Here is a 26,012-nt window from a genome sequence, read left to right as displayed (position 1 = left end):
ACAAATACTTTTAATTCAATTTTTTCACAGAAATTATATTGCGATCCTGGATCAGTCCTACTAAATGAATTACATTTGCCAGATAATTGTGAGCACTCTGGTTTCAAGAAATTATGTTTTAATTTGATTCCAATTTTACTAAGAGGAATTGACGTAATTTCAATAAAGACGTCTTAACGTCTTTATAATAATATTACACTTATAATAATATTAGACTTAAATTTTTGTAATATTATTGGAGTATATCAGTAATGTGTTAAATATTTTAAAAATACGAGATTAAATATAAAAGAAAGATAAATACGTTTTTATGCATATAAACAATATCGCCTGCATATATTTTTAGTACACTCTACCGACAAGAGCATAGCTCGCTCTTCAATAAGAAGAGAGATTTTTTAACTAACAGAAATAACTAGCACACGCATTTAAAATATATTATACCTAACTCAATACAAAACGTGGCCTATTCTATTGACCAGAGTCAAAACCAAATTTTATTTCCTCAGAAGCAAAAGCAACTTTGCTATCATCAAACTCGGACAAACCTCGTATATTAAGTTAGTTACAACCAGAAACTTTCCTAATTCATCACGAAGTTACGGACTTGCGATAACAATGGCTACAGAATAAAATCGTATAAAAAGTTTGAAAGGTTAAAGGGATATTTGCAGACGTTCTCTTAAGATATGCACCAGTCAACTTTTATGTTAACTATAACCTGCGCGCCGCTCGCCGTAAGACTTTAGTGTGCGCAGGTTAAAGTTAAAATTGAATGATGCAACTAATTCTTTACCTATCACTTGACGGATTAACATACATGTTGATTCACTAGTTAAAAGTAACTCGCACAAAGTAAATAGATTTTTGAAAATAATTATGTTTAGTATAGCATAAACAATTTCTGTATAGGTGATTACAACAATTAATTGTTAAGTATTTTTATCATTTATCATAATCACACGAAGAAATTATAAGCAACTAGGATTTTGACAGGAAAAATTATTTGTCAGTTTCAAAGTGCCACATTTTGCTAACCTCAAACTCAAAGATTAATGACATTCTGAGTAAATTACATAAAGTGGCTAGAATTTATTTGTGAATTGTGAAGTTTGGAATATGCCCTAGAATAGGACCACTCCAAATCCTCGCGTGGATGTCGTATGAGGCGACTAGTGGCATATGTGCATAGCTAGCAACATAGCATCCCGAAAGCGTGTTGCGTCAGGGAGGTAGACGGTTGTAAAAGCATATCCATATCTTAAAAAAATTGTTGTTCTTTTCACCCGAACTCTATGCTTTGCGTCACAGCTCCTACTGTTACCGAGAATATGATAAGAGAGACAGAGCGCGTTTACTTAGAAATTCTATATTTGATTAAAATTTAAACAATTTACTATATATATTCATTTTAAATTTGGTGTTTAGTGATGAGGCGAAAAAGCATTCCATTTACAAATAAAGAAAAAACAAAATTACATCTCGTAATCTAGTTCGTAAAAAAACAATTCTTTACGCCCACTGGCAGTAAGTATAGGTAATAACGACTGTTTATATATGACATAGTACAAGACAATTTAAAGCACAACTGACGAAGTTTTAATTGAAGCATCGCGTCAACTGTAATGTAAAGTAACGAATGTAGCGCCATGGAGTAATTACGGTAAATGGACTTGTTTGCATGTATTTAACTTGTCGTTGAATATTCATGAGAAATTATTCCTATTTGGATCACATACGATATCAAAGAAGTATAAAATGTATATCATTATCATAGTATAAAACAAAGTCGCTTCCCGCTGTCTGTCCCTATATGTATGTATGCTTAGATCTTTCAAACTACGCAACGGATTTTGATGCCTCGAAACTTGGTATTCCGGGTTTGGGGGTGCTGGGGCACGGAGAGGTAGACGTTTAACTCCGGTAGCTAACGGCACACGAGTCAGATTGGTTACTATGTAAAAACTGAATCACCATGCTTAAACAGTGCAGATAGACTCTAAAGAACAAATTACAACACATTCCAGTCCAGGTAGAGGTTCTTGAGGGTTACAAGTTTTATGCCGGCTATACATTATCGGTAAACTAGACCAAACTTTGGCTGATTTTTCTTACATTACTGGTTTTTTATTACGGCAAATAAAATGGTTTGACAACCGGGGATACCGACGACCGTGCGAAGTGGAGACGAAAAAGTAGGAAAGCGGACTCAACGCCTCGACGCTCAACGGCTGCGAAAGAAATCGAAACGAGAACATGCTCAGATGAGACAGAGAGAGAGAAATAAAAGCTCTCATACAAACTACGCAATGTTCATTCATTCGCGTCGGCATCTGCCTGATAAAGTCATTACCATTTTATATCCAGTTACGGCGATCTAATACTACCCCTAAAAACTAAAGCAGTTCGACGGTTCAGAGTGCTATATATAGTCACGGGGTATGGGTACGCAAAACTTTCCAAACAACCCTTATTTTTGGGTCAGTGGCTACATAACACAACCTACACCAAAATACATCAATTTTGTCTCTAAAGATAAAACTGATTAATACACTATTAGTGGAAGATTTTCTATTTACGCATGAACATTTCTCTATAAATTACCGCTTTGGTAATGACATAAAATTAGGACACACACAATAATAAGTGCATTTAAAAAAGTTAACTGGCTATGTAACTAATAAGTATGAGTATCATAAAAAATAGGTTAAAATAGAAGAAAAATTACATGTTTTTTTTAATGTGTTTGATTCTGCATTAATTTTTTTCGCTTTTGTAAAACATTACTGCATAACAGAACTCATTTCCAAAATTGTAAGTTATATGAATTCCAAAACACCTTTGTTACTTATTGAATTATTAAAAGCATTTCTCTGTTTCCATTATGGCTGAGTTATTTCCTGTTTTTTTGTACCCCGATATTTTTTACGACCACACGACCTGTTGAATAAAAGGCTGTTGTCGAAGACCTTGGAACTTAATATAACTGCACATAAAGTTTTTCAATACGTGTCCAAAAAAGTTTTTTTTTTCTCAAATTTGACACAAGCTTTTTTTGTTGTCAGAGAGTTGCATTCAACACGTGACAGAAAATCACGTTCGTGTAGTAAACCGTTGATTCCTTCATCGGGAGCCGGTCCTTGGTATTAAATAATGCATTGTGATACAAACTAAACGTGTGTACAAAATTTCAGCTCAATCGGTTGAAGATTTTCTTCAAAGATTCCACCCGACATATAGGGACATAGTACAGATATGGAGAATGTCCCTATATCTCGGGTGGAATCACTCAAAAACATGGACAAAGCGACATAATACATACATTGCAAGTTAAAAATAAAAGCTTGTAAATAAAAAAATACCGATATCATTCATGGTTATCAATAAAACAATGATCTGTTTACGTTCGTAATGCATCACCAATATTTGTGCAATCGCCAACATGGCACGACATCTTTTCAGTCTGAAATCGTAAATTGCAGTATTACGCCATCTATGTATATTCGACTGAACTAACATGAGTCGTATAGAGAACATTTTCACCATCCGGTTTTCCACTTAAACTTGAAGACTTTAGTTTCAAAGGCAAACGCTAGATGTCATCACAATGTCACTGCAATAAACTCTAATAAATTATTTTATTGTTTGATTTTATCCGTGAATTTGTTACTTCATCTTCAATTCCTATAAATGACCTTGTGAAATTTGTAGTTCAATTTATAGAAATACAATCTTGCATTCTACCGTAAACTCTTTCCTATCACTTAACTATAAAATAAGTAAAAACCAATAATAAGACAAAATCTTTTCGAAATACACACTTTTCACGCAAGTATTTTTGCTTTTTCCATCCACGTACGTACAAACTGCACGTTTGGCCCATTTCGTTGTCAAAATTAAATTTCTCTAAATACAGAGAGGACACGGCATAACTTTGTTACCCATTTCCCGGTGCCACAGTGGCCAAAACGTGTGCAGAGTAAGAATACAGCGTCATATCACACCGCTGAAATGTTAGCTAGACTGTAAATGTTTTGTATGCGATACTGGGTTTGCTAGTAAGAACATCTGAATAATTTATACTTCATTAACTTTAAAACAAATATGCAAATAATTTAAGAATGATTGGAAGAAGGGAAGTAAATAAATTTGTTAATTTTTTTACATTATTTTGTCTATAGGCTGATATAATGTACTAAATACTAACACGGAATTAATTATTAAACATATGTTTACTGGGTTGACTATTAGATACTGATTTTAGCATTAAGTCCACCTATTATGTACATTTAAAAAAGGTATTTTTGTGAAAAAAGGTTAAGTAAATAAATAATTAGGTACCTACAATCAACAGCACATCAAGCTACCCAAATTCATTGCAAACTCGCCGCTATTACAGCGCAATAGAGGTTTATGGAGGGTAACTTGATGTGCTGTTGACTGTACGTATTATGAACGTGTATTAATTTTATTGATTAATTGCGGCTGCTGTTTCAATGAAGTTGCATTTATCGTGGTATTCATTTGTCACCCTCATATAAATGAGAATTAATATATTAATTCGGGCTTGTGTTAAATTATGATAGCTATTATGTCAGTACAATCAACAGCACATCAATCTAGCTAACATTATTTCAATCATCAATAAAAATAATTCAAGGCAAAAAATACTTCACTACATAACATAAAACTTCCCCTCTGTCTGTCTGTCCGTCCTTATGTATTATGTAACTACGCAACGGATTCATGCGGGATTTTTCATAGACAGAGTGATTCAAAAGGAGGTTTTTGGTGTATAAAATTACCCGAGTGAAGCCGGTATGGGCCGCTTGTTAATTTATAAATTATTAACTTTTCCATCCGCGGCCAACCAAATATATCGGGTTTCCATTTTTGAAACAGAGAGTTTTTCAAACTAAATTTTAAAAATAACGTATCATGGAACTAGCGAATCACCGGACTACTGAAACAGGGCTGTAAGGTTTATAGTAAGTAGGTATGCACTATGATTCGTCGAACTAACATAACATCGCTTTGACAAAGCATAGACAACAAAGCATACTTTGAAAATATCGGAATAAGGTTGTTCTGTATAACAAAAAATCTCCAAATCCTCAACTATCTCCATACCAACAATTACTTCAGTCCATCGTTAAATTGACGTAAAATAAGGACAAACAAACACACATTTACATTTTTATGGATAACGTCTTTATTTCCAGGGGAAGGCCTCAAGCTGGCCTCGTCGGGCAGCCCGGCGCCGCCGCCGGTGCAGTGGCGGATGAGGAGAAAACCAGGTAATTATTTTATACCCCTAATATTTTTGTGTAAATGTTTTTTTTTTCCATCATACGTCAAACAATTCTTAATTTAATGATGATACTGTTCGATGGCGAAAATAAAGTCGTAGGTGAATTTGGCTCTATAAAGTATTGTATAGTAGAAATCAGATAGTGACATGGTTAAGAAACAAGTACTTCTGTGTCACATGTGTATACTAGTGTGAAAAAATACTTGCAATTAGTGTGAATGTGATAGAGTCCTAGGTTGTAAAACATTTCTTTTTTCAAACTATTTATTAGCTAAATGGTTATTTATAAAATACCTCTCGTTCACTTTTTTCTCCGAAATTGCCACTAGCCTCGTGTTCTAACTAAAACAATAAATTGTTATGAATGGAAATTAAAATTTTTCGGATATTCACCAAGTCACGCACATTTTAATGTGCATCCTTTATTTCCATTAAATTACATAGCGCACAAGAAATCCTAGATTCCTCGATATCGAAATGGTAAATAGGTATGTTACGGATAAAACCCGAAGTGCAGCTACACCTAGTTTTAGCCGACTAGACCTTGTGCAGCCGGTGTCAGTTGGCTAAACCTATTTGTAGCCGCACTTAGGAGTTTAACCGTAATGTATACATATTTCGATATGATATTTTACTGATTTCAGACGATTCGATTCAGACGGGAAAACCATTCACGCTCTTTACGATTTCACAGAAATTTGCACGATATTATGCGATTACGCACTTGATTCGGGTGAAACAAACGGTGTTTATGATTCATGTATTTTCCTGCATGACAATCATCTTGGATGCGCTGATGAGAAATCCCGCCAAAATTAAGATCGGTATGTGCACAAATCGACTTGTTTGTTGATCTCGAATTCGGACAATTTTTTTATTACTTTAGTGGACTTTACATTCGTCATATCCGACTGAATTCAGTAGTCATTGGGATAATTGGTTAATGGTCTAAAAAATATTTGCATTCACCATGTAAACGTAATGTTTTATGAAGTTTAAGAAAGCAAAATTGTTTTCTAAGAAACATTATTTGTCTATTGGTTCTGTACTAATATATAATGTTGTGGTCTAATGGTGAATGCACAAAATATAATTTTTCTTTCGACCACACTCGTGGTCAACTTCATGTCGTCCTAAGGCAAGCACAACGATTTGCCTTCTCCATTTCACACACTAGCTGATAAATCATCCACTAGAAAAGAGTGATATTTTCCTTCAGTGGAAAATTAACCAATATCAGATACTTATTTCCTTATTATTTTCAAAACATTATACGAAATTCGCGATAAAATGTATGTGTTATTCCAGGATATACTATTCTACCCATGTAGAGTAGATTTGACGTGCTTGAGAAAAATATCCGTACACACATCCAAATTTCCCTATTATTCATAGATAAAAAAAAAACACTATAACAATATTGTTTAGTATTCTTCCTCTATCACACATAGGGCAATTACATCATCTGTCATGTGGTCACTGACGTCACTAGCCCCCCCCCCCCCTTTTAATTGCAAATAGACGTAAATGGGCTATGTTGAGATACGATCAGCCAATTATGTTCTATCTTCAACCATTCCCAGGGACATTACACGTGTCCCGTAATCGCCTTCGCTGAGGGGCGACAAAAATGTTACTCTCGAGGTGGCTACTTCAAAATGTAGGTAATTACTAATCAAGTGATAAAATTCTCCTAACGAAAGTGTCGACGATTCTATACTCTTCTATTGGCGACGTTTCGCGCTACAATAGCACCACTCGATATCCTCCCCAGATGTCGTACGAAGCGATTAAGGTACATTATAGCCTTAGATTGGGAACAAAAATATTTCCAAAGAGAGTTGACGTCATGCAAAGGTCCGGTTGTGAAATCACAGCCTAATCTTCAAAATGTTGTTAACATGATTGTTTTTAATTATTGTCTTTACAAACCTCTAACGGCTGATGATGATCTCAACATTGGCAAAATCATGTTTTAAATTCGAAGGAGCCAATATAATTTGAAGTGAAGTGAAGAAGGTTAGCCAATGAAATATAGCAGAAGTGAAATTGACAGCCACTTTGAGTTATTACTCGTAAACGTTTAACGTCACGGGTTTTCCAAACGTTGACAGCCCTGGCTGCAATTTGCGCCCTTCAACAGCTTTGCCCGAGGTATTTTCAATATTCTTAATTTGTCTGACAATTTCTGAAGTCGATGGGGCTCTCAACTAAATTTGTTTGCCGACGATATCTATACACATAATAAAACTGTAAGTGGGCTATGTCAGGTATAGGAAATATTGAAGAAAAATAATTATGGCTGTCTTTATGTGAGTATGAGAAACCAAAATATTTCTTTATTTACCAAAATATTATATTTAAATTTATTTATTTTTAGAATTTTTCTGAATGTTTGTTCGTGTATCACCCAAAAAAGTACTGGATGATATTCGGTGCGGTTTTCACAGGGTTTAATCGCGATCCTTGCTTAGGACCCGTCGGGTCCTAAGCAAGTCTTAGTCTGTCAATATCTTGATATTGACAATAATGAGTTATGTGGGAATGTACGAAATAAATGCGAACGAAGTCACGGGAAAAAGCTTGTAATGAAATAAGACTGGTTGTTTGTATGACGCTTTATAATACGTCAAACCGGGTAGTGTGATAAAGAAAAAACCCTCTTGTACTAAAGTAGGATGTCGACGACCGTGCGAAGTGGATATGAAAAAATAGAAAAGCGGACGGCTGGGGAGGAAACCGGGAAAACGATCAGATGAGAGAGAATCTGTCTGTTAAAACAGACAGTGATACAGATTTGTTAAAAGGGTAAGTCCTTTTAACAAATCTGTATCACCATGTTCTAAGGAATAAACGATTCTCTCTCACATACGATAATAAAGATGGCATCCGTCTTTATTATTTATAAATATTGATATATACCTAACTAAACATGTTGCATAAAATATTAAGTTCTATTCGAATTGGGCACAAAACGGTATAATTCACATTGAAACATCAGTCTATTTGTAGGTGTATAATGCTTAGTCTGCGTGGGCACTAATTTATGTTCAGAATTAAATAAGTAGTCGATTCGGCGGCAGCTTATATATTCACTTCATTTAACATTTTGATTACTGTAAGTACAAAGTTTAAATGAAGGTTTCATGAAACATTCAGACTGTCTACCTTCTCTATCTCGGGAACAAACATTTTAATTTAGTTAGGCTTTCTGTAGCAATGCGCTTAGTAATTTAAACAGTAAAGGTACCTACTACAATGTGGAAGGAAGGTTTTAGCGACCCAAACGGTGAAGCTTTCAAAATTCAGGTATTTTACGGTTTAATTGAGTGATTGATGTGAGACATTTAGACAATTTTACTTCTAATTTAATTGACAAACATAGTAGAGAATTGTCCAGCCAACACCAAGTAATATATAGAACTATCTTCATGATTCAATTTAGGCTTTTAATAGTTTATACGAGAGATGGATAATCTGTTAGAGTTTTCAACATAAGTCTTATTTTTATATTTAACTCACGCTCAACCACCAAACCCGACCAAAGCCCGGTGTTCACGTAAAGCCTTTTCAATTTTATGAACAGCTGCCAACTTTGAAGTCAAATCAATAGGTTAATTTATTATGATAATTTTACATAAATCATTATCATAATCATTGGACGGCGCGCAGCTTCGCGGGCTTCAACTTTCGAAATCGATTATAATAATTACGTTACCAATATGATTTATACATACATTTTTGAGTTTATTTTGCTCACAGTGAGCTGAGCTCTATTTCATTGATGTACATAGATATCTCTAAATAATCTTCAATAATCTTTCATCGTGATAGTATTTTTGGTTTATAAAGTACTAAGTATAGTAAAAATATTTTCCGGCTACTTTACGATAGCTAATACCGGCCGAGACGGTAGTAAAACTGTTAAATGATTTTCTGTCTTACTATTACTAGTAGTAAGATTTGGTATCTCTCTATATATCTCTCTTCATCCTATATCAATAATTTTTAATAATTTTTGTCTTATATATAATATAATTTACACCATAAGTTCTTAGATTAGGTATAAATCATATTAAACATATGTTATATATTGGCCTAGTACTTGCTCACTTTATTAATAGATAAAATATGTATAGTCTGTGGCTTCATGTTGACACTTAACGTGACATGTGACATTACTTCACTTTGTTTTTACCGCCAATACACGACACTGACAACAGCTACTTAGCGTTTTATTTATACACAATTAATTTTTATTTCGAACATAACTACATAAAAATCTTATACGTATGTACGTAGGAATCCGGAAAGAAGTGCAAACAAACGTCCGTTCACTATGCGTTTATTTCTAGACTGACAGTTACAATAAATCTACCTACATATAATAACTAAATATATCACAGTATGTAAAAATTTATTAAAAGATTAAATATTTATATTTCTTACAAAATATCCTAATATTCCCCCTAATAATCTCACATAAATTATTATTATTTGGTAACATTTTATCTGTATAATATTTTCAGATAAATATTTATTACAAATGATTATACAAATCACACGAAAACCCAGGTTTGTCGAAATTCTTAGAACATAGCCTACTAATTTATCATTCCTCTCCTCACAATAGATTTTTACGTATGTGCTTATAAACCCGTGTTTAGCTTTGAAACAATTTAATTGAGAAGGTACAACACGGGTCCAATGTGCATTTTGCATGAGCAATTTAAAATAAAAAATGAACGTAATTGTGTTTTGTTACATTTTTATTTAAACTTTCCTAAAGTTAAGAATACATAAAAAATAAGGTTCGGCGAGGTACTTTTCCGCTGGTTTAGAGTTAACTTTAAAGGCTGGTTGGTACAGACACAGAATACGTAATGCGTATGCGTGCGAATTTATTATATGGAATTGTGTTTGGCCGTGTAGACACAGTTTTTAAAAAAATAGTCAGATATTACAAATTACAATAATATCATAATATTTTAGTACATAGTCAAATAAATGGAGTGTCATTTGTAATCTATCTTCTATATATAAAAGCGCAAAACATTCACTCATTAACTCACACACGTATCACGAAATCTCGAAAACTATTACTACCCATGAAGATTAAATTTGGTAGGAAAGTAGATTGTGACTAGGAGACGTTCGCTAAGAAAGGATATTTCGAAATTCCATCCCTAAGGGGATGAAATAGGGGTTGCCAATTTGTATGAAACTTCGTCATTTTTGAAGTCAGACACATGAAATTTTTAATTTCAATTTGTTGTTGGTAAAACATAATAATGCATTAATTCGATTTTGAAAATTACATCCCTATAGGTGTAAAATAGGGGTTGTAAGTTTCTATAAAACATCATCATTTTTGAAGTGAGACATGAAATGTTTAATTTAGATTTGTAGTTGGTAAAAAAGTAATAAGTTGAATTTTTACCGATTTATATTTATGTGAACCGAACCGAAGTTTGGTTCTATGCGATTTTAGTTCGAAACTTCAGAAACGAATCACTTTTCTTTTTGTTTATTCCAAACATCCCAAAGAATAATATAAATGTCTATTCAATTCAATTCAAATATCTTTAAACTTGTAACAAATTGGTGTTGTAAGTTTCTATAAAACATCGTCATTTTTGAAGTGAGACATGAAATTTTTAATTTAGATTTGTAGTTGGTAAAAAAGTAATAATGCATTAATTCGATTGAAATTGACATCCCTATAGGGGTGAAATAGGGGTTGACTAAGAAGGAATTATTTGGAAATTCCATTCCAAACAGACTGAAACAGGGGTTATCGGGATTGGGATTTGTAGCGGGAAATGGGATGGAGCAAGTTGCGCGAAACGACTTGGTACAATTTGCAGGAAACGGGACAGGACAAGTTTCGAAACGAGACACGTTGCGGAAATCGTAGCGGGAAACGGGTAAAAGTATGAGAAAAAATAAAAATACCATAGTAATAGATAAATTTTACCAGTTACGCGATAAAAGAATAACTGAAATTTTACTTCGATTGAATTTGAAGAATTGAATTTCACGCGTGCGAAGCCGCCGGCAAAGCTACTACCATTTATAAACGTAATATGCTTTGCATGATGATATGTATCAATTAAAGTGTAAAATAAATTTACATATTTTTTTATCTTGTCTAGTCTCTAGTAAATATTCTCATGAGATATTAGTGTTAAGATAAAAAAAACATTTTGAATAATCGAAATACGACTATACGAAAATTATTTTTGAGATTGTAATATACTCATACTTATAGAATTATGACAACACCTTTACCCTCGTATTGCAATCAAATTTGGTTAATCTGTAGATTAACTTCCCTGGGAATACTGAATTGAACAGTTATGTGTCTGTAATATTTCCTTTGAGGCGCGATGGCTTTTTCATCTGAATAAGTTACCTGTAATATTAAATTTTGAAAATTGTAAATTTTCGGCCCCCACATTATTTATATTGTAAATTCTGATGAAACATAATATATGACGTACTATATGCGCCCCGGGGCTTTGATCCCGTGGGAATTTCGGGACAAAAAGTATGCTATGTGTTATTTCAGTGTACCAAATTTCATAACAATCCGTCCAGTAGATTTTGAGTGAAAAAATAACAAACATACAACACACTTAATATTTTTTCTTTTATTTATTAGTAGGATGATATATAGGGGTCAGTTATTTGTGCCTAATAAAGTTTTCTTTAGATTTTTCCTGTACGATTTATTACCTATGTATTGAGCTTTGTTATTAAGCTAGTTAGTCTTTTTCCGATTTGATGAATTGATTGACTGAATTGTACCAAAAAGCAAAGAAAGATCCTTTAAATTCTGGTTATTTTGTTGCTTAAATAATAGTTGTGTGTGAACAAACACATTTTAAAATCCTATTATGTGTTCTACTCAACACATAACAAAAAAAAAACAAACCAAATAACAATAAATGAAAATGTAAAAAAATGCAAACATGAGAAATTCATGGTTGAATTTTTACCGATTTATATTGATGTGAACCGAACCGAAGTTTGGTTCTATGCGATTTTAGTTCGAAACTTCAGAAACGAATCACTTTTCTTTTTGTTTATTCCAAACATCCCAAAGAATAATATAAATGTCTATTCAATTCAATTCAATTCAAATATCTTTAAACTTGTAACAAATTGGAAAAGTTCGAAACAAAGCAAGCACCAATTGTTTTTCAGTTCTTCACAACGGGGTTCACTTTTATGAATAACTAGCTGCGCTCCGGGTCTTCGCTCCCGTGGGAATTTCGGAATAAAAAGTACCCTATGTGTTATTCTAGGTTCTACCTGTGTACCAAATTTTATTACAATCCGTCCAGTAGATATTGCGTTGATAGATATAATATTGAAGAGAACCTTACTACTGGCTACCGGGTAAGGATAAGAGGAATATTTTTAGTATATGGTAATAACTTCTTTTAGACATAGCGATCCGTCCCGGCTTTGCTCGAGTAAAAACATAACAAATTATTCACCTAAACCTTCCTCAGGAATCACACAATCCATACGTGAAAACCGCATGAATATCCGTGCTGTAGTTGTGCAGCAGACACACGCGGCAGAGGACTTTGTTTTATTATATTTAAGGATAAGGATGATTAGATTTTAATTTTTGTAATATTCGTAGATTCGTAGGCAATGTATTTTGTTTTCGGAATAAATCGAATTTGATTTAATTGCTATAGCAAAAATAAGTCTGTGTATAGCAATAATATACTGCTGTCATTGATCCCATCTATCCTTGAGGGAACATCAACTCAGCATCTGTCATTTTCTCATTTCCATAAGTTTGCAATATTTCCGAGACCCGTACACTCGAAACGACACTGATTTGACAACGGTAGACCTCGTTTTAATATCAACTATACGATATTAAACGTCCATCGAAATTGAATCTAGAAACACGTGTCAACATGTGACACGAAACTAACTTAAAATCTAGCTTTTGCCAATGCCTTTACTTGTATTCATGTTGAAATATACTACTTTTTATGCCGACAACTTCGGAGTCGGGGTTTTCATAATTTTTTTATTTCGTTTTTATAACTAATCATATGCAAAAACACTGTCAAGACCATGTTAAGATGTTAAGATTTGACGACCTCGGTGGCGCAGTGGTAAAGTTCTTGCCACTGAACCTAGACTTCCCAGGTTCCAACCCCGGTCGGGTCATGATGGAAAGTGGCCCGAGTCTTGAATGTTTATCTATATATGTATTTGTTATAAAATATATTATCATTGAGTTAGTATCCCATAACACAAGTCTCGAAATTACTTTAGGGCTAGCTCAATCTGTGTGATTTGTCTTAATATATTTATTTATTTATTTTTATTTATTTATGTATAATGATCATCGATATCAACGGTGATTGTATACAAATTATTGGTTTTCTCAAAACGAACTTTTGTAACAAGAGTTCAATTGAAGTAGTAGGTATATCGTGCATTGTAAACCGAATTTCTTGGAACACTTGTCGTATATTGCAAATTGACTCGACCGGTGGAATTCGATACAGGATTACTATGTCACGTGCAGTTCGTGCAACAAATTAAACTTTTATTAGATTTGCCGGGCTAAGGAAATGCACGATAGCATGTAGTCCACAACACATCAAGTTACCCCGAATGAACCTGCTTGGCGCGGTGATCGCGGCGAGTTTTCAATGAATTTGGGTAGGTTGGTGTGCTGTTGACTATTCAGGATGAAAAGTTTGAATGATATGTAGTTTTATATATTTGAAAAAGGTGTTAGTAGCCCGTCCAGATCCAGCTTTTAATATTGATTTGAGTTACGGAGTTATGAAACTCTTATTCATTATTATACTAGTGGCCCGTCCCGGCTTCATTTGGATAAAACCAAACCATAATAAATTATAAGTATAGTTGACAACATTACACCTTTGGTACTATTAATTAGTTGAATACAAAATAAGAATAGCCTATGTTGAATTGTGTAGAATTTATATATATTATTTAGTTTCAGTTAAGTAGTACTTGTATAATAAATTATATATTGATAGACGAACTCTCGGGACGAAACCGCGTGCAAAATCTTATGTTTATGTAATAAAAATTCTTTGCTGTATGAATCTGCTGCGAACTGGATCTTTAATGATAGAATAACATCCGTAGTTAAGGTAAGGTTCCGTTCATATAATACGAACTTTAGTACAAACAAATAGTAGATTAATTAATTATTGGAAGCAACATATTTATGAAAGGCCACAATCTAGGTAAACTGTTAAAATGCTAATCATTACATCGTATAAAACAAAGTAGCTATCCGCTGTTTGTCTGTCCTTATGTACCTATGCTTAGATCTTTAAAACTACGCAACGGATTTTTATGCTTTGTTTTTTAACAGATAGTGAGATTCCTCTGGAAGGATTATGGGTATAACTTATTATGTTTTTATGAAGAACGAAGCCCGACCTATATATTATTCATGAACGTTTCCTCTATCTCTGTGCCAAATTTCACCTAATTCGGTCAAGTACTTTTTATGTTTGATGAATTAAACAAAAAATACAAATCTTTTTTCTTTATAATATTAGTACGCATATAAATATGGATTGAGACTTAGAAATAGTTTGAGCGATTTCCATGTAGAAAACGACCAAATGAAAAAAAAGTGTTGTCTATGGATACATCCTAACCGGCTCACTGTTATTGTTTGTTGCGGTATATTCCAAGTGACGTAAACCGAGGTAACGGCGTCTCCAAACCAAACACCACCGGCCGAAAATTCTGACAAACCTGCCGGTATTTATAGAACTCAACTGGATTATAATTAACTCACTTTTTTGGCTTTATCGGATTATCTTGCTATAATTTCTGGAAGATATTATTTTATTGATAGATAAATAATAAATAAATAGCCAACACTCAACGGCTCTCACTAAGCACTAACCTTGTAGGTATCGCGGGGATAAATACACAGAAACGGGCACAACACAACATACCTAGATCAGCATAAATTTGTGATCACAGGTTCCTAAAAATATTTACAGCGCTCGGAATCAAATCCAGGACTTCCAGATAGCGGACGCGGATGTAGATCGTCGAAACTGATAGCTAGAATCTGGATATATTTCATGTACATACATGTACAAATTAAATTCAAAATTAAAACTGATTTGAAATAAATATTACTTAAAATTGGAAGGTCTTTTATTTATTTGTGTATTATACAAAAAAATTGCATTGATTTTTCAGATTGCAATTTTTTATCATTATTTATTTGCATAGTCCAATCAACCCTTACCTGCCTTTGTCGTGCTTATTCAAAATCTACCTAATAAAAATTTATTATGTAAAAAGAAAACAAAATACCTAAATCTAAATCCCAATACAAATGTCCGATCTCATTTTGTAAATATCTAGATATCTCAAAAGGATTTGTCCAAAGCAAAGATGATAAAATGTCTGGCCATGAATGGGCTGTTTCAAATTTGCCGGGACAGACACTTCAAATTTCTCCATTGTCTCGTTAACTGTCTGTGAAATGGTTAATAATGCTAGTTCAGAATAATGAAAGCTTGCAATTGTAGAACAATCGAAAGATTGCGCTACAATCGGTAAACATATACCTAGTAACTGGTCGGACTAGATTACCTGGAGTTTAGATGTTACAGCACTTTAAATGAATTTATTTCGCCATTCCTTCTCAACAGTGATAGGTATATTCGATATGGTAATAGTATAAAGCTTTTATAAAGTATTTTTATTTGATACTAGCTGTAGCCCGCGGCTTCGCTCACATGATTTCCTACGGGAGCAGTTATTTTTCTGGGCTAAAAAGTACCCTATGTCCTTCTCCATATTTCAAACTATAGCATTCAAACTAAATATCTCAAGAAGATTGTTTGACTAGATAGAGCGTGAAGTGGTAACAAACAAACTTACTTTCGCTTTTATAATATTAGTTAGGATTCATCATTCATTCAACGGGCACCTAGCCTGTGAAGGTCTAATTTCTGAACAATATGCTTTGAGTTTGATGTTGATTTCTGCTTTGCACTAGTGTATTGTTAGTCCTGTTTCGGCCTGACGTATTCCCATCTCAAGATCCTAACCATAATCTTGGTTGGCACGCAGTCTGGTCTGCATATATAACCCGATCGTAAATATCGGACTTAGAGAATAAATCTTGGATATCTTGCCTCTAACATCTAAGGGTTTGGATTTATGTCTATTTCAACGATAATGATTTGTCTGCGTTATAAAGACGAGGGGATTATTTATACGATCGTCATTTGAATTCTAATAGCCTAAGGAATTTTGTATTTAAAATTTAAAGCCTACTTAGTAGCATCACAAGTAGAACTAACAATCAATATGGATGCAAATCAACTTGGTACAGATTATATTTTCTTGCTAGAGATTACGATTACTGGTAGAGTTCTATATGATCTATATAAAGTTTTGTACTATATACGTAGAAGTTTTTCAAATAAAACGTGCTTTAAAACGAGCAACAATGGATTATATACATTCACAATTTCAAAAAACCTACAACGGCTGGATAACTTTGACGATCTTTAGTGAACTCTCTCTTTTTCATCTGAGCTCCTCCGTGTTCGTCCTTCTCCTCAGGAAGGCACGTTTAACCTTGGTCCCAGTTGTATTTGCAGTAGTTAAAACTTGTGAATCTGCACTGGGTCGACGTGGTAGATCACGGGATCGCCCATACTCCTTATCTATAAGGAAGATCTCAGCGGGGTTTATGTTTAAATGGCTGTTGATGGTGACGTAGATGTTTTCAGTTAAGGCTCGTGCACACCTCTTTTGCTGCTGTCTTGCGCATGGAATTTTAACGCTTGCGTGTTTACGCGTGTATACACGTGCATTATATTTGAATAACATTTTGCTGTGCACGTTCTGGATTCGCATTCGGTTTGCACGGGCCTTATGAGTACCAGTTTTCAACATTGTTGCTGAAATTGAGATTGTTTCTTTGACAGTCGGTCATTTTACAGTTTTATCAAAACTTGTTAGGACAGAATGTTGTTCTATATCTTGACATTATTAAAGAGATATTCTGTTCAATCACATCCGTGGGATCAACCCATGTTAAATTGTCAGCTCATTTCATTTAAAATAGCTGTTGGATTGCAGTTTTACAATTACTTGTCTTTGTTATTATTATATTATTACTTTTCAAATAGCATGTCGACTGCGGGTTGTTCTCATTATTTTATTATCCACTATCCTAAGTTCTTCTCCACTTCGCACAGGTACAGGTTCTTAGGTATCTTTGTAAAAGAAAGTACTCCTAATACAATTTCGATCTCAGATAATAAATTTAATATACGGCTTATAATGCCGTATTTTGTATATGCCAAAATTTACTAGAATACACATCGAATTGACTGCATGCGCTCGGTTCAAATTTGTATTGTGGAGTGTAAACAGGTCAAGTTGGCAGATTGAAGTGCTCGCCTTTGCCACGTTTAAATCTAGTTCTGTGAAATAAACGTTATAGTTCTTTTTTCATCAGCTACCTAATCGGTTACTATAAAATGAAAAAAGTCATTGCATATTTGAGTTGGAAAGAATGTTTAGATAAATAAAGTAGGTTGTACCTAAACTCAAAAGTATAGTTTATTTCTCTGTTAAAATTTAAGATTTCACCAAGCACCACAACTGTAGATGTGATCATAAATTCAGGAATACTTTCAAAGATTGTAGAAAAAATCTATTTATGACGATAGATGACAGAATGATAAAGATTTTTGCGTGTCTTTACCACCGGTATCATTAGTGGTTCTGGATGTGTTGTGCTTATTTCTGGGTTTGTGTTCATCGAACCCGCGATACAAGCTTTATGTTAAGTGGGCCGTTGAGTGTTGTCCATTTATTTATTTATCAGGGATCGCCAACTGTTTGCACTGCAGGGGTCGCCAACCCATCGGCACTCGCGTGACGTTGACACCGATCGCAGCGGTTCCAAAAATACTTTACTGAATGAACTCGGGTCACCAGATGGTACGATTTGTACTGTCCAATCAGGATAAATAGGAATCTAGACCAGGAAAATCTCTCTCTCGTCTTGCGTTTCTCTCAGCGTGTTCCCATCGTATTATGGGCTGTGACGCCGAGAAGCCCGGAGTCAGCATAAAAATGAGCTCAACCATACGCCACGTCAGACTATGGAAAATAAGTGTCTAAATTCAATTTTATACTAGTGTAATAAGTCAATATGCATAACTAATTCTTACGTTACGTAGTTACGTATTCACGCAGTTAGTATTTGGGGCCATTGTTTCGATTCTGTAAGAGACTTATCATATCTTAGTGACTTCGCACAGGGATAATTTCCGCGGGGAAATGGTACTGATACCAAGTATATAGTGGTATGCTGACTACTGGTCAAGTTAGTATTGTTTTTTTGTAAATGATATGATAAAGATTTGGTCACCCTTCGCTCGACTCCGTACAATCCTGGAGCGACCGTGGAAAATTTCACATCCGGTGTACACTGGAAAACTTACGCTTACGCCACACCAAAACAATCTCTGTGACCATATGGCGAATATCTAAAATCGTGTGCACACGTGACAAAATAAAACATGCTTTTCAATTTTCATTTCAGTGTGAACAAATCGTAAAAATATACTAGATTGTATTGACTGCTATGATGCAGTACGCCAAGTCTAGTGCAAAATAATGCAATGCGATATATAGCAAGGAGGAAATAAGTTTCAAACACGTTAATTTTATATGTACATATTTAGATAGTAGTGTAATATGAATGCTACATCATTCATACCAAGTGTCTGTATAGACACTTGGTGCGCTACATCATTCAGCAGTATTGCTAGAACTTCGTATTCGGACTTTCTTTGACATATAAGTTTTGAAAACTTATATTCATAGATGTCGAAATCAACGAAGAGCATCTAATAAATGAACGGACAAGGTAATGATTTTTCTATACGCGGCAAAATCCACCAGCGTTGCCTTTAAGACACTAGTCTAAAGAGCCACAGCTACTGGTAGTCAGCCATTAGAATATTACTATAATGATGATGATAACATGAGTTGAATATTTTACTAAAACCACGGGCCAAGTCGCTCAAGACGTAATTGGAACTATATCTAAAAGGGTAATAGGACTCTTTGTCTTTACGAAACGTAAGAATAACGTGAAAATGATAACATGCTTTTCGCGTGTAAGGTTACAAACACAAATAAATCTTGACGTTTTCTTTCATCTCAAATACGAGCAGAATGCCGCTGTCACGGGACGATTGATTGTAATTGCTGAACCTGATTCTGTTTCTTGTAACGAAAAAAAATAGCCATCGATCACATTGACAAAAAATATCCACAGAACAAAATCTATAGAAATTATTGTATAGATATATCTCCATTTAAATTTGCATACCCGTGGACGGTGAAACATGTAGGATTAAGCTTTTCTTTTAACATAACATTGTAAAAAAAAAATGTAAACTCATGTTTTTGGAAATAAATAACCTTTGTCTTTGATAATTACGAATTAATGATAGAAAACTATTATCCAATATAGAAACATTATGTATAACAACACAAATATATTTGTAGCATATTGACATGTATTTTTAAATCTAATATATTAATATACGTCACACCATAAGGATATTTGTCATGAATAGTTATTTTTTTAGTGTAGTGGGCAAACGACCATGTAGGTCGCTTAATGGTAAGAAAACACTGCAGCCTATGGACACCAGGAACCATAAAGGGTATCTTGGATCTGCACTGATTTTGGAAAGAAAACTCTTTAAATTTCATTGACATCCGTCCACACTCGGGAGCTGAATATCTTCTCTTATTTATGTCATGTAATTAAATCGGAAAATAAACTTTATCTGTCAACAAGGCTGGGCGGCTCTTCAGGAGCGGCACAACTAGTTGTGCATTTATTTGTATCATTAGGAACGCAGATTTGGGATACAAGTTGGGCATACAAGTTGGTCAATGAGGAAAACGTGGAAACAGCGTCAATCACATAATTTATTTTTATGAAATCTAGAATATGTCACATAAATCTTAATATTTTTTTCATACCGCTATGCAATAAACTCCTGGAATCTTAAAAAGTTGTAAAATCTATCAATCCTTCCATTCGAGTTGAAGAGAAAATATATCGTTATTAAGGACGCCGACGAGGGGCTGTGATAATGATAAATGGTCGTAATTTATTTAAACGATATTATTTCTGAGGGGTCTCCTTTCGAGATACTAAGATGACTAGACAACGGTTATTTATTTCTACCCTCGTTAAATCTTTCTGGACCTACAGGAATTTATTAAGGCATTGAATGACAATTAGGACATTTAACATTTTTGCGGCGTTAGTAAATTATGCCCTAGTTTTATGTTACACTTAGATAAGGACTCAAAGTGAAGATGCTGTTATTTTAGACTTGTTGACTCTTCGTTTAATGCGATAATATTATTAAATCTAATTTAAGGTAATTAATATCAAATTTTGTAATTTTATCCTTATTGAGATTTTACTTAATTCAGTTATGTACAATTTTATTTGTTTATTAAACACTATCTGATTCTATGGAAAATAAAGATTTCTATAATTTGTTTCCTAAATTAAATTAAGACAATAAATGCTTTAGCATTTATTGTCTTAATTTAGGAAAAAAATTAGGATGAGATTTATTATACTAAAATAGCAATAATTTATGTGAAACTTACTTTTTTAACTGTCTTAACAATTACCTTGTAATTTTTATCGGATAAAAAGTGACTTGGCTCGCTAAGAGTCGTGATGATAAACGACCCAAAGGCCTGCCAACACAACCTGAATTTGTTCACTTGCATTTGGTTTCTTGGCAGGTCAGTTGGTGCTTCTGCAGTATTACTAAACGAAGAAACACTACGTACTAGTTTATAGCTTGACCTATATCAAGTTTACTTTTTGCTAAGGGACTGACGTTGTGAGAAAGAACGAACCGGATTAACTGCAAGTATGTTGCTATGAAACAGTTTTAATATATATTTTTATTCTACTCTGTTATATCTAACATTATTACCATAATCATTTTCAACGTATATAGGTTGAAAAAAACATACACCGATATAGGTACATAGGCAATCACTTTTTCATATCTTGCAATATCATTCGATTACATTTATCGTTTCTTTATGAAACAAAAACAGAAAATGAGACACTTTATAAATATTAGCAATGCAACGATTTTCTAATTTCCGTTCAAAGCATCTCTTGCAACAAGCATTTTGTGGTTCTCAATGGAATAGTGCAACTGAAACGTAGAAAGGAAATATCTAGATTTATCTTTTTAGCCTCTATTAAAGAGTCGACATTTTTCTGCGTCGTTTGACTTATTTTCCATAAATGCTATATTTAAAACCAGACTGTTTTCACAGTTCGTATGGTATTGACCGACATGTAATTAATATCATCCTTACATATTGTAAAACGAAGTCCACTGCCGCGTCTGTCTGTCTGTTCGCGACAACCAACTTCCGAATCAGGATAAATACACTCATCTATCCTGATTGGGATTTTTATGTAAATATAAACAAAGATAATTTATGTACAAATTATAATCTATGATGATTTCGTCGATATTATTAGTATTTATAGTTTATATCCCCATTTTAATTGCATATAAATGTAAACACATTGTTATTAGGCTTGGTGGCAGCTGAGTTATTGTTGGGAAGTATGTCTGTCTGCCTAATAATCAGAAAGTTTTGGAAAGTTACAATGGATCTCAATGTTAAAAGATCTACCTATGTTGTACATTTTTCAAATTTATCAGCAAATAAGACTGTCAGTGACGCGTACCAGCACATTTCCTTCATTCCCAATTGGTGTGTGCTGATAAAATGAAATTCCCGGGTCTATTGGGTATAATTCTTCCAGTCTATAACATACATTCATGATTTTCTTGATGTGACGAATTCAGCCTCTGCATGAATCAAATTTCAACATTTTCTGCGAACGTGTCCCGAAACACAAATAGAATTGATTCCTGGAGGCGACATTTGAATATATTTCACGGGCGACGTCGTTCAGTCAAATTTAAGAATGAAACATATTAATTAGGGCGTAAAATATGTCTTCCAATTTTAAACCAATTGAATAGAGCTCTAACATCAATATTTTGAATTATTCAATACACTGTACACAAATACAACAGAGGTTTTGGAATGCATGGTATAAATATTATTTGAATACTTTGCAAAATAGGAATATGTGGTTTCACACCAATATATCCATAGGTCACTGGTTCAAATCTGGCTCGAAGGACCAAATGTTAGGAACTTACGTATACTGTTCAATAATTCCAAAGATTGCTGAATAATGTTTTTTATTTTACTACTTTTTGGGATACACATAACAGACCTTACGGAGCCGAAGATCAGAATGACAACTTCATAAAAATATTAAAAATTAATTTGTGTTGCCAGCAACACCAATTAGTGGGCATTTTGACAGTTGTGAAATTCATTTTGAAAAAAGCTTTTTCTTCAATAACCTTTCAAGGTCTTTAGCCTTAAAGATGTCTTTATGAGCCGCAAAAAAGACCTATTTGTCTTTACTTTACTACTAATGTTTATTTTGAAAATTGAAGTAGCATATCAATCCTGCGTCTATTGTTGTTAAATTGTTTATATTATCTCCAAGATCTAAGGGTTAAAAAACACACTGTTTGACCTACAAAATTTAATTAAACTTATAAAGTAGAATGAAATGAGTGCATTCTCATTCATGTCATTGATACAACACATATTGTACACATGGCTAACAATGTTTTCATTCACTTTGTTGACGCTGCTGTTGACATTTTAATCCGCCGCCCGTGCGCTAGGCTTGCAAATATTATCTTGCTACGTGCGTTCTGTATAAATTAAGCATAATATTTCCCTAAAACTCCTCGTAATTGTTATCTCTTCTCGTACAGTTATTAAATGCAAACAGTCTTTTTTCTTACAGGTAATTTATATACTGAAGGAAAACCGAATGGATATCGCCCATGTAAGTATGCCTAAACAGTTTTCGTTTGTATTTGAATAAGACGCGTCGCGTGAATATATTTGTTATGTTAAGTTTTTTTCTGAATACATTATGTCTAATAAATATTGCATGTTGTATGTCAATATTGTTCAGATAGGTATATATTTTTATGGTCTGGTTTCTGCCACCTGTTGGAATAACCTTTAAAAGTTATATTTTTGACGACCTCGGTGGCGCAGTGGTAAGGTTCTTGCCACTGGACCGAGAGGTCCCGGGTTCGATCCCCGGTCGGGTCATGATGGAAAATGATATTTTTCTGATTGGCTCGGGTCTTGGATGTTTATCTACATATGTTATAAAATATATCCCATAACACAAGTCTAGAACTTACTTTGGGGCTGCTCAATCTGTGTAATTTGTCCTTAATATATATTTATATATCATGGGGAAAATTCACTCGACTAAGTGTTCTGGCTCCAACAACTTTTTAGTTCAGGATGCGCGCTATTATTGGAATCTATATTGCACTAACAGAAACATGAAGACTTGGCCGTTGATATTCACTATTGGGTTCTTCGTTAAATGAGGTCAACATATTATGTGACTCTCAGGTTAATGATATTCTACCCTACATTACCATTTCGGTCGTAAAATGACTACTGGATATAACACACAAGGATATGCAAAATAACCGGTTGAAAGCGGCCTACCTACATCCAGAGTTACCCTGAAACTTTGATCATTCTACTCGACATAGCCAAATATATTTATATAAGCCTTACCATCAAAACTACAAGCATAGCTGTTCTATTCAGTCCAGATAGATATCTGTTATTTATTTTATTTCCTGCAGCATGCTCAAAAAGTTCATTCATTACTCATCGTCTCATATCATGTCGGCTGTTGATAAAATAATGCCCCTGTGAAATATGGCTTCACTTATGTGCCAGTGCGTGTGTGTTGTCTTGCTCGCTCGTAGTTCATTTTGTTATTGCTTGAATTGCATATTCCTCTCCAGGTAAATCAACGGATGATGCTGTTTCATCAAAAATACGTGAGTTTCAAAGCATATTAGAGTTCCAATATCACTGATGCTTTGAAATTTGTAATTCAATTCTGGTATCTATCAAATTCCAGTAGCTTCTTATGTCAGGAAAACTGTGTGCAGTTGCAGAACTGTTGTGTTTTTACAGTTTATCAGTTTATATTTGCATGTGTGTCCATATGAGTGGTGGGTTTATGCGTGTTATGTTTGTGTGCGATGGCTATCAGTGTGGGTGTTCCTGTCGACGACGAGAGGCGCGCGGTCGGCGGAGCGCGATCGGGCATTCGGCGCCAGTCGTGATCCAAGCGCCGCGGGGCTGCCGCGTCCTCTTCGTGTTGAGCCCTCACTCGCGATCCCACTAACTTTGTACACTGGAAACTTTTCAAAACGATTTCTGTCAGATTCGTTTGTGCTCATCACGTTGCGTTTCTAACATCGAATCGTGTCGAGTGCTCTACCTTCGAGCATATGTGCATTGTCGCGCGTTTGTACGAATCCGTCGGTCTATTTTTGAATATTCTCTAAACGCTTCGCCGCGAAGTTTTCGAAACGCAGCAGCCCGCCCGAGCCGGGTTAACGGCCGCAGTGTATGCACGCCTGCATCACAGCTCTTGTGTTTTTGTTGACGGATAACATTTTGTGCAGTTAAGTTCCACTGTTCAGTCTGAGGAACGTTATCTGTAAGTATGACCCCGGTTGATTTACGATACTAGCTGTATTGTCATACGTTCCATTCACGTTCAGAATGAAACGTTCTATTCTAATAAAGTACTACTCAATACAAAGTTTTTATGAGAGTCTTAACTTGTGGAATCGTAAAAATACAAACAAAATGACGTATTCACATTGACGGTCATACATGTTGTGTCCTCGTATGCATACAACTCACACATTCAAACATTCATCGGTAATGTAGCTATGTACATAAACGTATATGTGCTAGCTAACTGGCAACGTATATTGTTGTGTACGTATTTATTTTGTAATTTATGAAAACTTAAGGGTAGTTTTACGCATATATTTACTTATCAATTTACAAATACTGAAATTTATATTTTAACCGCGTTAATACTTACGCGACGATCGTCAGGGGTAACATTTCAAAAATTAGAATTTACTTCCAAATTTAAAAAGCAAATGTTTAAATGTTCTTACACTGCGAAATCAATTCCACTTTGCATCGCCCTTAACCACCACAGTCTTTCACATCTATATATTTTTGTAAATTATAGCCTTTTCTGGGCATTAAATAGCCTTTCTGAAATTACCAACAAAACGAATATAAACCGAAAATTCATCACATATGGGCAAAATGACTTTGTAAGAAGCGACATCATCGTACGGACATAGGTGTCAATATATGTGGATGACTGTATATTGCATTCAAAAGCGCTATTATACTTATGTGATTTAAATTAATACTGTAGTTTATATGCAAAATGTGTAATATTGTATATGTACGACGACATTCAATTTGTAAGGCAAGTGGAAAATGTACAATGACCTAGGATGATGTCTGACGTTTTACGCATATGTAAGTGTTTCCATCATGCTTTAGCATGGACAATGATTGCTTCGGGGATATATAAAATGTAATATATATATCATTATAATATATAAAGAGAGAAAAATAGCAC

General features: G+C 34.2%; 1 protein-coding gene across 10 annotated transcripts in view; it reads left to right on the top strand.

Moving 5' to 3' along the window:
• Positions 1-26,012, top strand: part of Pde11 (Phosphodiesterase 11) — a 156,297-nt gene that overhangs the window by 31,721 nt on the left and 98,564 nt on the right. For 4 of the 10 annotated variants that reach the window (XM_053754380.2, XM_053754383.2, XM_053754382.2 and 1 more), the window contains exon 1: positions 24,633-25,055. Coding sequence is in view for 4 of the 10 variants with exons in the window: in XM_053754379.2 (XP_053610354.1) it covers positions 5,282-5,297; positions 23,295-23,351 (73 nt within the window). In the remaining 6 variants the exon portion in view is untranslated. Of the gene's footprint in view, positions 1-5,222; positions 5,298-23,294; positions 23,352-24,631; positions 25,056-26,012 lie in introns of those variants that run through there. The other 6 variants (XM_053754384.2, XM_053754387.2, XM_053754379.2 and 3 more) reach the window with 6 other exon arrangements.

Source organism: Plodia interpunctella, chromosome 14 (genome assembly GCF_027563975.2).
Source record: "Plodia interpunctella isolate USDA-ARS_2022_Savannah chromosome 14, ilPloInte3.2, whole genome shotgun sequence".
Classification (NCBI taxonomy): Eukaryota; Metazoa; Arthropoda; class Insecta; order Lepidoptera; family Pyralidae; genus Plodia; species Plodia interpunctella.
This window is presented reverse-complemented; position numbering and strand designations above follow the sequence as displayed.